The sequence below is a fragment of the Mauremys mutica genome, chromosome 1 (assembly GCF_020497125.1).
Source record: "Mauremys mutica isolate MM-2020 ecotype Southern chromosome 1, ASM2049712v1, whole genome shotgun sequence".
Taxonomy (NCBI): domain Eukaryota; kingdom Metazoa; phylum Chordata; order Testudines; family Geoemydidae; genus Mauremys; species Mauremys mutica.
This window is the reverse complement of record NC_059072.1, coordinates 200,065,449-200,078,891: the sequence shown is the minus strand read 5'-3', so window position 1 is coordinate 200,078,891 and position 13,443 is coordinate 200,065,449. Positions and strand designations below refer to the sequence as shown.

Sequence of the window (13,443 nt, the reverse complement as noted above, 5' to 3'; positions counted from 1 at the left end):
TGTATCTAGTGTCCTTGCTAAGAAGAATTAGGGCTAATCCTGTTGTCTATGAAGTCGATGGCAAAATTTCATTTACTTCAAAGGCACAGGATTAACCCCTTACTGAGCATCACCTGAAAAGCAAAGGAAGAGAGAAGTGGAGAGGAAGAGAAGACAGAGAAAGAGGGTGAAAGGAGATGATGATAAAGAAACTAAGAGGAGAGAATGGGTGAAGGAGTGGGAAATGGGATTTTTAAATGTACAGTACTGAAATCTGTTCCCTTCACCTCCTCCCCCAGGAGACTGCCGGCAGATGGGCAGCTTCAGCCTTTGTGTCTGTTTATTTTAAATTATATCCATGAGTCATAAAGGGCTTGAACTTACAAATGCTCAGTGCCTCCTGCAAAGTGAGGAGCACTCCCAACTTCACTGAGTGCTGCGGGAGCCAAGGAACGCACCACCTGGTGCAATCCAGGGCAGGGAGCACAGTTCAGGGCATGTTTGCAAACTTGGTCAGTCACTCCAATCTGTACCAAGACCCCCTAAATATCCATTTGGGGCACCTGCAGTAAGTGCTGGCACTTACCACCGCAAAATGCTTGTCTCAGCCTGCCGTCCTTGACGAACTCCAGCATGGAGAACATGGTGTTCAGGGTCACTCTCACAAAAGGGATACACTTACGTGCTGCAGAGAAAGGCAGAAGAGAAGGAAGATAGATAATCGGCTGCTCTCCGCCTTCTTAGAACACACTTAGAAACACTGAGGGGCAGGATACTATGGGCTCCTGGGTCATTTTGCGCTGCGTAAGCAGAGCAGACTGGCTTTAAAGGAGCCATTGAAAGCCAGTGGGGGATTCACCCTGAAGAGAGGAATCCTGCACCAGTGTGCCCGATGCTCAACTCACTCCCAGCATAAGGGGAGAGAGCACTGGGGCCGGATGGGAAGTGGGGTGGAGAAGAGCTCCACTAGACCTGATCTTCCACTCATTCCCATCCTTAAGGAACTTCAGTTGGGGGCAGAAGTTAGAGCTTCCACTGCCGTCTGGACAGCTCATGATCTGGAAGCCAGAACTAGCAAGAGCAGTGAATCCTTTGTCTCTCCACACACGCATGCACACACTCAAGCAGAGCTCTGTTTAGCTGCAACATTTTTAGGTAGAGAGAGTAATCCCCCTGTCCTTAAATGAAAGACGATAACTTTGAAACAAAAGATGGAAGTTACCATACCATAGGCTGATGACAGGTTGCCCAGCGTAACTAAAATAAATTCTTCAGGCAGCTTCGGTGGTTTCAGATGCCAGTGCAGCTCATACATGACATGATCAAAATAGCAGCTTGCCAGAGTCACTAACGTGTTGCTAGCTGCCACTTTTACTTCATTTGTTGCTTCCTACAAAAAAAACAAAACAAAACAAAAAAAAAGAGAAAGACTGAAGTAACTGAAGCCGGTTGCACTAGCCAGAGTTGTTTATATGAGTCAAGATCTTATTTCTGTGCATGTTCCGAATGAACTCACCCAACTTTCTGCAGATACAGTCATTAGTCATAAATATTCATTGAGTCGTTTGGCTAAACAATTTTCAGCCTTCGAGTTGCTTGCAAGCTGCTTAGTTAGACTATTCATTATTAGCTCCTTGTGGGTGGATGACTAGTCACCTTAGTCACGTGATATTTTGCCCTGCCCTTCCCTGAGGAGGTAGTGAGACACAGACAGCTTCAAGATATTCAGAGAGCTTTCCTGGAATAAACTGTCCCCCAAAAGGAGGCTGACTTCCTTTGGAACAAGAGAGAGATTTTTCCATGGGTTTTCCTGCTGCCAAACTAGATTCTAAATCCAATGCTGCTGCTTTTGGAGATAGCTCAGATTCTGTCTGTCTTAGAGCTTTATACTGCCACTTATCCCTATAGTATCAGAGCGCCTCCCACATAACATCAGTATCAAAAATGAAATCCCTAGTAGACTTTGGGAAAGACGTGCTCATTAAGAAACCACAGGCCTGTCTCTGTGTCTGAGATCATGTGTCTTGGGTCCTGATCCTGCAAAACACTTAAGCACATGTGTAACTTTCACATGTGAGTTTTCCCATCTTATGCATGTGCACAAGCAGGGGTGAGCTGGAGCCAGTTCGCACCGGTTCGCACGAACCCGTTGTTAAATTTAGAAGCGGTTTTAGAACCGCTTGTTAACTAGCTTCCCTGCGAGGGAAGCTTTGATGGGCTCTGCCTGGGAAGCCTGTAATTCCTCCTCCCGGCCGCCGGGGGGCGCTGCGCTGTGCTGCGAGAGCCATGTGAGATGCCTCCTGGCCCTGTTGCTGCTCCTGCTCTTTGGACCTCTGGCCCTGGTGAGTCCCCGGCTGCGTCCTGCTGCTCCCAGCCCCCCCCCCACGTGTGAGTATCTGCGCCCCTCCCCCACCTTCCCTGCCCCCAGCCACCCCCTGCCCCCCCCTGCCCCCAGCCCCACCCCCTGCCCCACCCCCTGCCCACAGCCACCCACAGCCACCCTCTGCCCGCAGCCAGCCCTTGCCACAGCCACACTCTGCCTGCAGCCCCTGCCACAGCCACCCCCTGCCTGCAGCCAGCCTCTGCCCGCAGCCGCCCGCAGCCACCCCCTGCCCACAGCCACCCGCAGCCCACCCATCTGCATCACCTGCCCACAGCCAGCCCGTGTCACTCCCTGCCTCCAGCTAGCCCTGCCCCACGCCCCTATCTGCAGCCAGCCCCACATCCACTGGTGCCCTGCAGTTCCCAGGGCAGTAACCCTGCACACCTGCTTTAATGAGGGGGGGGGCAGGGAGCAGCTGGGACCCACACATGTGCACACCCTAGAGTGACCAGACAGCAAGTGTGAAAAATCGGGACGGGGGTGAGGGGTAATAGGAGCCTATATAAGAAAAAGACCCAAAAATTGAGACTGTCCCTGATCACCACCCACACATGTGAAACGGAGCTCATTTCTAGTTCAGCCCCATCTTTTTAAAAAATAACTTTAGGTAGGGTTAAAATACATCTGTATTTTCCTGGACATGTCAGGCTTTTCGGTTCTTAATCACCTCCTGGGAAAATATGGACGTATGGTAACCCTAATGGTACAAAAAATACATGCTGTCGCACATCCCTTAAATCAGAACTTTTTATAGGGAACCCGTTGTTAAGATTTTGGCAGCTCATCACTGTGCACAAGTGCTGTCTAGGACCTGGGCTTTGGTCTGGAGGAAGGTGTGGGCCTCTAACAGAAGAATACATTTTCATTTCAGTATATAGTTTACCCCCCCCCCCCCCAAAAAAGAGAGTTTTAATTAGTTAAAGCTTTGGATCCTTTGATTAGTAGCTCAGGAGAACTAACTTACCTGAGTCTCTCTCATCTGGTCTGAGGCTAGGCTTACAATGTTTTTCACTAGCCTTATCTCTAGGCCCCCGGTGTCCTGCTGTAATACCTCCTCCAGGATATAGTAAATGGCTACTCTGTTTTGCTGGGGACAAACCAGAAAAGAGAAAAAAAAAATCGGAAAAGTTTTTCTTGATGACCACACAGTAATTTGACAAATAAGCCCCTGCCCTAAAGAGCTTCCAATCCAAACATGAAATGATTAGCCCAAGTCTTATCATAACAGAGCAGGTCTGTGGCCAGGAAGAGAATCCATATCTCCTGAGTCATTATCCAGAGTCCTATCCCCTAGGCCACACTGACTCCTCAGCCAGCATGCTCACACAACTACTCCATTGACTTAATTGGTGTAAATCATGCCATGCCCTCCATAATCACCATATTAGCAGCACTTCAGAAGCAGCCGAACAATTGACATATTTTAATCTTCCTGCAGAGAAAAAAGCCAGAAGAAGCCTCCTTCACTGCCCCCTTCTCGAGTTTCATTTATTGAAAACAAACAATAAAAAGGAGCCCCTTGCCCTTGCTCTAGTCACTCCAGACAGAATTGGTAAATGTGTAATTACAAAATACCCAACTCCTGCAGTAAGTCCTCAACAGCTCCTAGCAGAAATTAGCTCAGCAGTTAGATCTACATTGACAGTCGCACAGTTAAAGGTGTCTTTTATGAGGCCCATCAGTGTAGAAATTCACAGATGATACTAAATATGGGGGAGTTTAGTATCAGCTGGGACAGAAAAAAAATAAAGAGGGACACAGAGAAATTAAAAACCTGAGCAGAGAACAAGATTCCTTTCAGAAAACTGCAAACTAGCACATCTGGAAAGGATGTAACTGACATAATGGGAGGGAGAAAAGTGGGAAGCAACAAGTGCCCTGGGGGTGAAAGTGAAAAACCAAGTCAACGTGTGTATGCAAGGGGTGACGGCTACCACAAAGAGCCATGTGGGTTGGGTCTTTTCCACACAGGGATCATGGCACAAAGCAGGAAGATGACAGTTCCTCTCTGTTCATCTAAGGTGTGACTGCATCTGGATTATTGCATTTTCTAGCACCACATTCCCAGAGAGAGCAACAAACTGGAAGTAATTCATGGGAGAGCAAAAAAAGAATGCAGGGGGGTGGCAGAACTGTCTTCTGAATAGAGCCCTGCAACCTGACCCAAATCCTATGGGACCTGACTACAGGCATCAGGGTCAGGTTGGATGAAAAAACAACTGGCTCTTGGGCTCAGGTCAGGTCGGCTCTCCTCCTTTAGCTCATGGGATCAGCACAACAGGGGGCAGTGTCAGAGGATGAAGCCATCGATGCACATCGTTGCCGCTGTGCCGGCTCCATGACCATGATGCAGTGGCAATATCTGGTTTGGGGGGAAGGGTTGGGACCAGGATGGAAAATGATTCAACCCTCTCAAGGTGAGGTGAGTGGGCTTGAGGCCAGTTCAGGTTGGGCTTCAAAACTGGGCCTGAGCAGACCTCTACTTCTGAAGACAGACTGAAAGAACTGCCGAAGGGAGATGCGGCAAAAGGAGAACTATGAGGGAGACATGATAATACCATACAACTATATGTAGCCTGTGAACATCAAGGAGGAAGAGGAATTTTTTAGGCAGTGATGAGCTCCAGCTGGTTCGCACCGGATCCCGAGAACCGGTTGTAAAATTTAGAAGCCTTTTTAGAACCGGTTGTTCCAGGACAAACGGTTCTAAAAAGCTTTTAAATTTAACAAAGGCTAGGGCAGCTGTCCACCCGGCCCAGCCCCAACTCACCTCACCCTCTCCCCTGAATGCTCCACCCTCCTTCTCCTCCCCTTCCCCTGCTTCCCGCGAATCAAATGTTCGCGGGAAGCCTGAAAAATGCAGCAGGCAGGTAAGCTGGGCGCGGGGGGGACAGTGTGTGCATGGCCCAGTCCGGCTCCCCCTGGCCCTGGCCGAGCGCCCCAGCCAAGCACCACAGGCTGGGGCTGGTCCCGGCTGAGCGGCTCGGACCCGGCCCAGCTGGGGACCCGCATTTCCGGCCCGGCCCGGGCAGTCGGGCCCCGCGGCCCCGGCCTCCCCAGCCCCGGCCGGAGCAGCCCCGGCCGCCCCGGCCCCCCGGCACTGGCCGAGCAGCCCCCCGGCGCCAGCCAAGCGGCTCCGGCCCGGCCCGGGGAGTCGGGCCCCGCGGCCCCAGCGCCGGCCGAGCGGCTCCGGCCTGGCCCGGGGAGTCGGGCCCCGCGGCTCCGGCCCCGGCGCCGGCCGAGCGGCTCCGGCCCGGCCCGGGGAGTCGGGCCCCGCGGCTCCGGCGCCGGCCGAGCGGCTCCGGCCCGGCCCGGGGAGTCGGGCCCCGCGGCTCCGGCCCGGCCCAGGCTGGGGAGTCGGGCCCCGTGGTGCTGGCCGAGCGGCACCGGCTGAGCAGACCCGGCCCCGCGGTGCCAGCCGAGCGGCGCCGGCCCGGGGATTCGGGCCCAGCGGCGCCGGCTGAGCGGCTCCGGCCCGGCCTGGGGAGTTGGGCCCCGCGGCTCTGGCCCCGGTGCCGGCTGAGCGGCTCCGGCCCGGCAAGTCGGGCCCCGTGGCTCCAGCCCCGGTGCCGGCCGAGCGGCTCCGGCCCGGCAAGTCGGGCCCCGCGGCTCCGGCCCCGGTGCCTGCCGAGCGGCTCCGGCCCAGCAAGTCGGGCCCTACGGCACTGGTCGAGGTCCCGGCAGAGCGGACCCAGACCCAGGCAGTGTGGTAAGGGGGCAGAGAGCAGGGAGGCAGTGTTCGGTGTGTTGTGGGGGGGTCAGGGTGGTCAGAGGGCAGAAAACAGGGGGATTGAATGGGGACAAGGGTCCCAGGGGGCAGTCAGGAAGGAGCAGGGGTTGGATGAGGTGGCAGGGGCAGTCAGGGACAGAGAGAAGGGGTAGTTGGATGGGGCAGGGGTCCCAGGGGGCCATCAAGAATAAGAGGAGAGATTGGATGGGGCTGCAAGGGGCAGTCAGAGGACAGGGATGGGTCAGGGGTCCCAGGGGGGTGTCAAGGAACATGGGGGGTTGGATGGGGCATGACCCCCGGGGAGGGCACGACCCCCTCATGAGGTGAGGAGGAGGGAACCGGTTGTTAATATTTTGGCAGCTCATCACTGCATTTAGGTAAAAGTAGGAGTAATGGGATTAAACTAAAAAAAGACATACAATTTAGACTTTAATAACAGGAAAAATGCCTCACCTGTGAGACGGGTCTATAAGGTTATGACATAGTCTTCCTAGGAAAATAGCGGAAGTTCAGTCATTAGGGGCTTTTAAAATTAGTTTGGCCAAACCAGTGGGAAATGGCCATTTGGAATGGTTCTGCATTCACAGGGACATGGACTGGATGATCCAATAGATCTTTTCCATCTCTGTCTCCTGGGAGTCTCTATATCTAGGTGACCTGCATGCCAAGGTCATAAAGCCCTTTGGAATGTTCAGAGCCAATCAGATCTCTCGATTGGCTAAACATTCCATTGGTGATGCTTGAAAAGGAGGCTTCTGCAAACTGCAATCAGAACACACAGCTCCACTGGGGAGAAGCTCCTTCCATTCATTTTTAAATGTCAGGAGGATTTGTTTAATTGAAAATTGTCACTGATAATTTATGAATACATAAGCACTATGTAATACAAGTAGCTCTGGATTAGGCAATAATTTTATTCTTTAAAACCAAAAGAGATTCATCATTAATCAAGTAATTCAAATAATTAGAGTACTAGGAGGCCAAGACAAGCAGTTTGGTTCTGCTCATAAGGGCTAGTGGGGGAGGACAGACTGGGGCAGGGGCTGAATGGGAGTGGAGACCCAGTGTTACAGGGGGGAGGGAGGTTCAGAACCACATAGTGATGGGGGAGGAGGTGCAGAGCTACACAGGGACAGGGGATGGTTGGGTGGGGCATAGAGCCACATTGGGATGGGGGGAGTGGGTATCTGAGTGGGGGCGGAGGAACACATGTGGACAAGGGGTGTGCAAGGACCCATGAGGGTGCAGGAACACATGGAGGCAGGGGCAGATGCCTTACTGAATGGGAGAGGTTAGGAGTCAGCCAGGGTCTGCATGGGGAGAGCTCCCTAACAATTCCTCCCCGCCCCTCCCAAAAAAACTGTTCCATACCTTTCCCATCCATACCCAGCAACCCTCCAAGTTCACACCCAGGCTCCTTCCCAGCAATTCACCTCCCTCTCCCTCAGCTCCTCCATTACCCCTGACTCCACCAAGCCATAAGGGGTGCAAGAAATATGGCTCTGTAGTGAGTTGAAGTGAATTGTTACTCAGAGTTCTGTATTAATATGCATACTATTTGTCAAAAAAGATTTCCTCAATCCTTTTTGTTGTCTATTGATACAGACATACTTGCTGACAGGGATTTTGAAATAAATAATTTGAACTGGTGCAATTATATTGTATATTTGCAGAAATGTTAAAATACTGTGCGCATCATTTTTATTTTTTTGTTGCAGAATCTGCCCCCCCCGGAAAATATATAGATAAGGTTACATCAGTGCTATAATCTCAATAATCTTTCTTATGATGACATGAGTGTTGGTTAGGAATAAGAGCAGGGAGTCAGTTCACTTGGGTTTTATTCACATTCTTTTACTAACTTGCTAAGTGGTGTTGAGCAAGTAACTGAATTCCCTGTGACACAAATCATCTGTAAATGGGGATCATGCTTACCATTCTCACAAGGGTGCTGTGAGTCTTAATTCACTAGTGTTAGGTAAGTGCTTTGAGATTTTTGGATGAAGATGCTAAAGAAGGGCAAAGTATTATTGGAAGAGATTACTGCAGGTCCTATAGTGTACTTTTACTATATACAACCCATGTACTCCACTGTGTGAAAACGGACAATGCTCTTTTTATAGAGCATTATATCAGCCTGATCTGTAATAACAGCATTTTGCATGATGGAGGATAGAAGGGTGAATACAGATTATGCTGCTGGTGCACCAGGCCAAGTTCTATACTGAATTACCCCCATGCATTCCCCCAGGAAGTCAGGCAGAATTTGGTGTGGACACATGGAAAGCAGATTTAATTTCATGAAACTGCCCTACCTTATCCTGTTGCAATTTCTCCAGCAGAACTCTCACAACACTAGCCAGGTTGGTCTTAGCTATAGAGGCAATCCTGAGGGCAATTCTGTCCTTATCTTGGTCATCCATGTGTGCCAGGAGGGAAACAACCTCATTATAAACACCTGAAATTTAATAAAAGGATTTGGCTGGTTACCACTGATAGTAGAATTGGTGCTGGCCTCTTTAATTCACTATCCAGTAAAGATTCTGCAGGTGCCCAAACACTGTGAGGAGAAGACGACCTGGGAATCATGTAAATTCTCTTCCTTCCTCCTGATGACCAGGTTTGTGTGCTGAAGGACCCAGTGTGTTTGGGAGGAAATCATAATGAAGAAAATTTGTTCCTTTCAAGTAGATTCCCATGTAAAATAATCTTCCTTTCCCTCTTTACTATCAATTGATGAGGTTTGATAGCATACAGAATAATAATTTATGGCCCAAATTTTCAAAACTGGGTGCCTAAACTTAAGCACCTAAATCCATATTAAGGCACCTACACCCTGATTCAGCATCCTAATCACATGCTTAACTCTAAGCCAACAAAGAGACCTAAAGTTAAGCACATGCTTTAAGAGTTTTGCTTAGTCAGACCTCCCCCATAACATTCAATAGAAACTGAGATTCTCAGAAAAGTTTCCAGGTCCAGAGGCTGTAGGCCAAGTCCTCAACTGGTGTAAATCAACACAGCTACAAGGAAGACAACAGAGCAACACTGATTTACAGCAGCTGAGGTTCTGGTCATACAAATGGAGAACATTACAACTAATCTATCTGTATGCCTAGGCTTTCTGAATGTGTATGTGAATATAGACTGGATCTAGAAAATACAATGCTGACCCTTACCTCTCTCAGTTACCTCCTGTTCACTCACAAGATTATTCATGTTTTAGTCTTTTCTCACCACTTCCTCCAGTCCTTTCTCCAAAGAGCTCCTGATAGGCAGCTGGCCTCTCAGTCTGTCATGGCCAGGATAGCCAGTTCAGATTTTGCAAGCACTATTATGACATCGATGTGACTATAGCATACCTCACAATCTGCTGCTGGTATGTGCTGTAATTACATGGACAAGATCCTCAAAGGTATTTAGGCTCCTAACTCACACTGAAATCAGTAGCTTTTAGGAACCTAAATACATTTCAATATCTGGGCCCATACATGTAAGCAGTTCAATAGGTGGCTACATTTGCTCCAGTGTAGAATTCTCATTCTCTCAAGATCATTTTGAATTTTGGTTTGGTCCCTCTCTCAGTTTACCACACTTTCCAGTATTGGTTTTACCTGAAAATCTGCTCCTGGTTGAATTTATATAAAATAAAAGCACCAAACAAAGAAAGAGAAGAAACTGCCTTGAAGAATGCACAGTGACCCTTGAGTGTGGTTGGTTGGTTTCCTTTGCTTTTTAATTTGGTTGATCAAAAAGCCTGATGAAACCTTATTGAACTGTATTACAAATATTTTCCTTATGGGTGGCTACCTACCAATTCTCTGAGTATGTGAAAGTCTGCTTTTTCTAGTCCTTCTTCTATCATTCTCACTCCTTTGTTTCCTTAGAATCATGAAATCTATCATTCATGATCACTTTCACCCAAATCACCTTTCACCCTCACATTCACAACCAGCTCCTCCCTGTTGGTCAGAATCAAGTCTAAAATGGTTGTCCCTCGGATTACTACCTCCATTTTCTGAAAGGAAGCATTGTCGCCAGTACATTCCAGGAAATTACTGGATAATTTTGTGTTTTGCCATATTCCTTTTTCAACAGATGTCTGGGTAGGGAAAGTCCCCCATTATGATCAGGATTTGTGTTTTGGATATTTCTGTTATTTGTTCTAGAAATGCCTCATCTCCCTCCCCTTCCTGATTTGGTGGTCTGTAATAGACCCCTACCAGGACATCACTGCTGTTTTTCCCTCTTTTATCTTTACTCAGAGACTTTCAACTGGTCTGCTTCTCACCTCCTTCTGGACCTCAGAACAAGTCTACAATGCAATACTTCCTCTCTTTTTTTCCTGTTTGTCCTTCCTGACCAAGCTATAGTCCTCTATACCAATATTCCTGTCATGAGATTTAGCCCATGAAGTATCTGTGATGCCAGTTAAGATCAGTTATGACTTATGTACTAAAACTCCCAGTTCTTACTGTTTATTCCCCATTATTATTACTCCTCATAGAATCATAGAATATCAGGGTTGGGAGGGACCTCAGGAGGTCATCTAGTCCAACCCCCTGCTCAAAGCAGGACCAATTCCCAACTAAATCATCGCAGCCAGGGCTTTGTCAAGCCTGACCTTAAAAACCTCTAAGGAAGAAGATTCCACCACCTCCCTAGGTAACCCATTCCAGTGCTTCACCACTCTCTGAGTGAAAAAGTTTTTCCTAATATCCAACCTATAGACATCTAAGATTTTAAGCAGATGCCCCCATGGATTTCCCTCTTGTTTCTCCTATAATTCTACTGCAATTTTCCACATCTACTTCTCCCCAAATATCTAGTCCTCTATTAAAGTCACTTTTTTTTACCTGGTGGCTCTTTTCACCTGCCCCCTCTGAATTTAATTTTAAGCTCTTCTCATAAGGTTGGTGAGTCAGCGCATGAAGATGTTCTTCTCCTTCTTGGTCAGACGGACCCCATCTCTTCCCAGCAAACTTCCTTCCTGCAATAGCAGCCCATGGTAGAGGAAGTCAAACCCTCCCATAGACCCATCTTCATAACCCTATTATGTGGATATGCTACCGTTGAGTGTGTATTGAGCAGAAAGAACACTCAGTGCAGGAGACAAGGGGACTGAGTTTAACTACAGATGTCAAGTTCACATACTTCCATTTTCAGTGACTAATCTCTTAAGCCAGTGGGGATGGCCATGGTACAAAAGTATTTCTGTAGATCAGCATGTGATTATTTGTATTGCAGCACTGCCTCATAGTCCCAGTCACAGACCAGGATCCCATTGCGCTAGGACCTGTACAGACAAAGAACAAGTTGGTCCTTAACTGTAATTAATTGACACATATTAACAGCACAACAAAGGGACAACAGGATAATAAAGCAAGCAAAAAAGCCCCCTTTGGCCAGGTACCAGCATATAACTAATAGAATGCTACATATTTAGGGAATGTGAGGGCAGTTCACAGTCTGTGCCTCACCCTCCCAGGTCTCCTGCCCAATCCCTGGCTGTGCTGCAGGGATGCTGTGGATCGGACGCTTGCTCTGGCAGTGGCCACATGCCCTCTGGCTCTAGGTGGCAGGATCCTTCTTCCCAGGGTTAGTCCCCCCATCAGGGTTATGATCCCCCTCCAAGTCTGGCCTGCAAGGCCTCTTGGCTGGGGGCATCTCCCTGCACTGTGCCCGCTGCCCAGGTTCCCCCTCGCTCCCCACTGTGCTCACTGCTCCAGCTCCAGCCCCAGCACTGATGCTGCTCTGCCTCCAGCTCCCTGGGCTGCTTTTCTGGCCCCTCTGGCTCTGGTTGCTGCAGCTCTGCTCCCAGCACAAGTCTGCTCCTTGGACTGCTTCTGTGGCCCTGCTCCCAGCACGGATCTGCTCCCTGGGTTGCTTCTCTGGTTCTCTCTGGCTCTGGCCAGTGCAGCTCTGCTCCCCAGCTCAGCTCAGGCTCCTGCTCTTTCCTTAGCTCAGCCCCACTCTGTTCCAGGCAATTTCAGCTCACATGGAAAGGACCCCCCTGGCCTCCTGACACCCACATTAGCCTGCCCTGCCTTGTCAATCAGGCTGACCTGGAGCACTGGCCTCTCCCCATTGCCCCTGGGGACTGTCAGTCTCAGGGTCCTGATTTCCCATCGACCCTTCCCCTTTCTTTTGGGACTGGGAGCTAGCCAAGCAACAAGGGCACACTGCTGACTCATATCCAGCTTCTCATCCACTGTAACCCCTAGGTCCTTTTCTGCAGAACTGCTGCTTAGCCAGTCAGTCCCCAGCCTGTAGCAGTGCATGGGATTCTTCCGTCCTAAGTGCAGGACTCCTAAGTGATTTCCTAGGCACCGAGTGTGAGGCTGACAAGCCAAGAGCCAGCTCTTGTCCAGGCTGCAGGCATTAGCTAAGAGCAAATGGCCTCAGAGCTGGAGACCAGACCAGGTTAGTTTTGCCCAAAATAAGGATTCATCTTATCAGAATGTGTTCAGTGTTTAGACTCTGTGAAATGCTTGTTTGTTGCTGCTGCATCAATCTTACTGGTAATATCTGTATCCCAATTCATAAGGTAAGTTTCAGTGTTTGCTCTGAAACTGGAAGCCCTCAAAGAGAGGAGAGAAACATCACCAGGTGTGAAATACTAGTTTGCCGCAGGAGCTGTCATCGTCTGGCCAACACAAGAAGGCCCATAGACACCAGACAAACCCTTGTGGAACATCAGAAGACAAAAGACTTTTTTGATTGCTCTCCCCGCCTCCAGAGGAGGGATGTGCACATGGACTCCTCCCATCACCTTGAACTGTGGGGAAAGGGAATAAAAATCCCCGACAAGAAGAAACGGCACCTTTGTGGCTGTTTGAACTCTGAAGGGCCAGAGACTTGAAACTGAAGCCAGAGATCCCCAGGGGCTGCCTCCTGGGGTGCCCTGAAAGATGCTTTGAATTGACAGATGAGGACAATTCTGTCACTCTCAGGAGTCAGATGGTAACTCATTGGTTGTACATGTTCGCTTGCTTTGACCTGTAAATGACGCTCTTAGTCCTTTCCCCTAATTAATAAACCTTTCGCTAGTTTCTTACAGGATTGGCTACAGGCATCACTTTGATGCAGGATTGAAAGTACCAAGTGATCTGGGATAGGTGACTGGTCTCTTGGGACTGGAAGCAACCTGAATGTGGTGTCATTTTTGGTGTTAGTGACCATTTATCACTAAGCCCAGTTTGTCTCGATGGCAGGATAGACTGGAGAGTCTAAAGGGACTGCAAAAAGAACAGGAGTACTTGTGGCACCTTAAAGACTAACACATTTATTTTAGCATGAGCTTTCGTGAGCTACAGCTCACTTCTTCAGATGCATAGAATGGAACACACAG

The 13,443-nt window shown here is 49.2% G+C and overlaps 1 protein-coding gene across 1 annotated transcript; it reads right to left on the bottom strand.

Moving 5' to 3' along the window:
• Nucleotides 1-99: 99 nt before the first annotated feature.
• Nucleotides 100-9,382, bottom strand: LOC123354737 (maestro heat-like repeat-containing protein family member 2A). The gene is made up of 6 exons (XM_044996941.1): nt 9,272-9,382; nt 8,408-8,550; nt 3,327-3,449; nt 1,207-1,369; nt 566-664; nt 100-113 (listed from the first exon to the last, which is right to left on the bottom strand). The coding sequence occupies exons 1-6, from the start codon at nt 9,309-9,311 to the stop codon at nt 100-102; spliced, it is 582 nt and encodes a 193-aa protein (XP_044852876.1). The 5' UTR covers nt 9,312-9,382.
• Between the last annotated feature and the right edge of the window lie 4,061 nt (nt 9,383-13,443).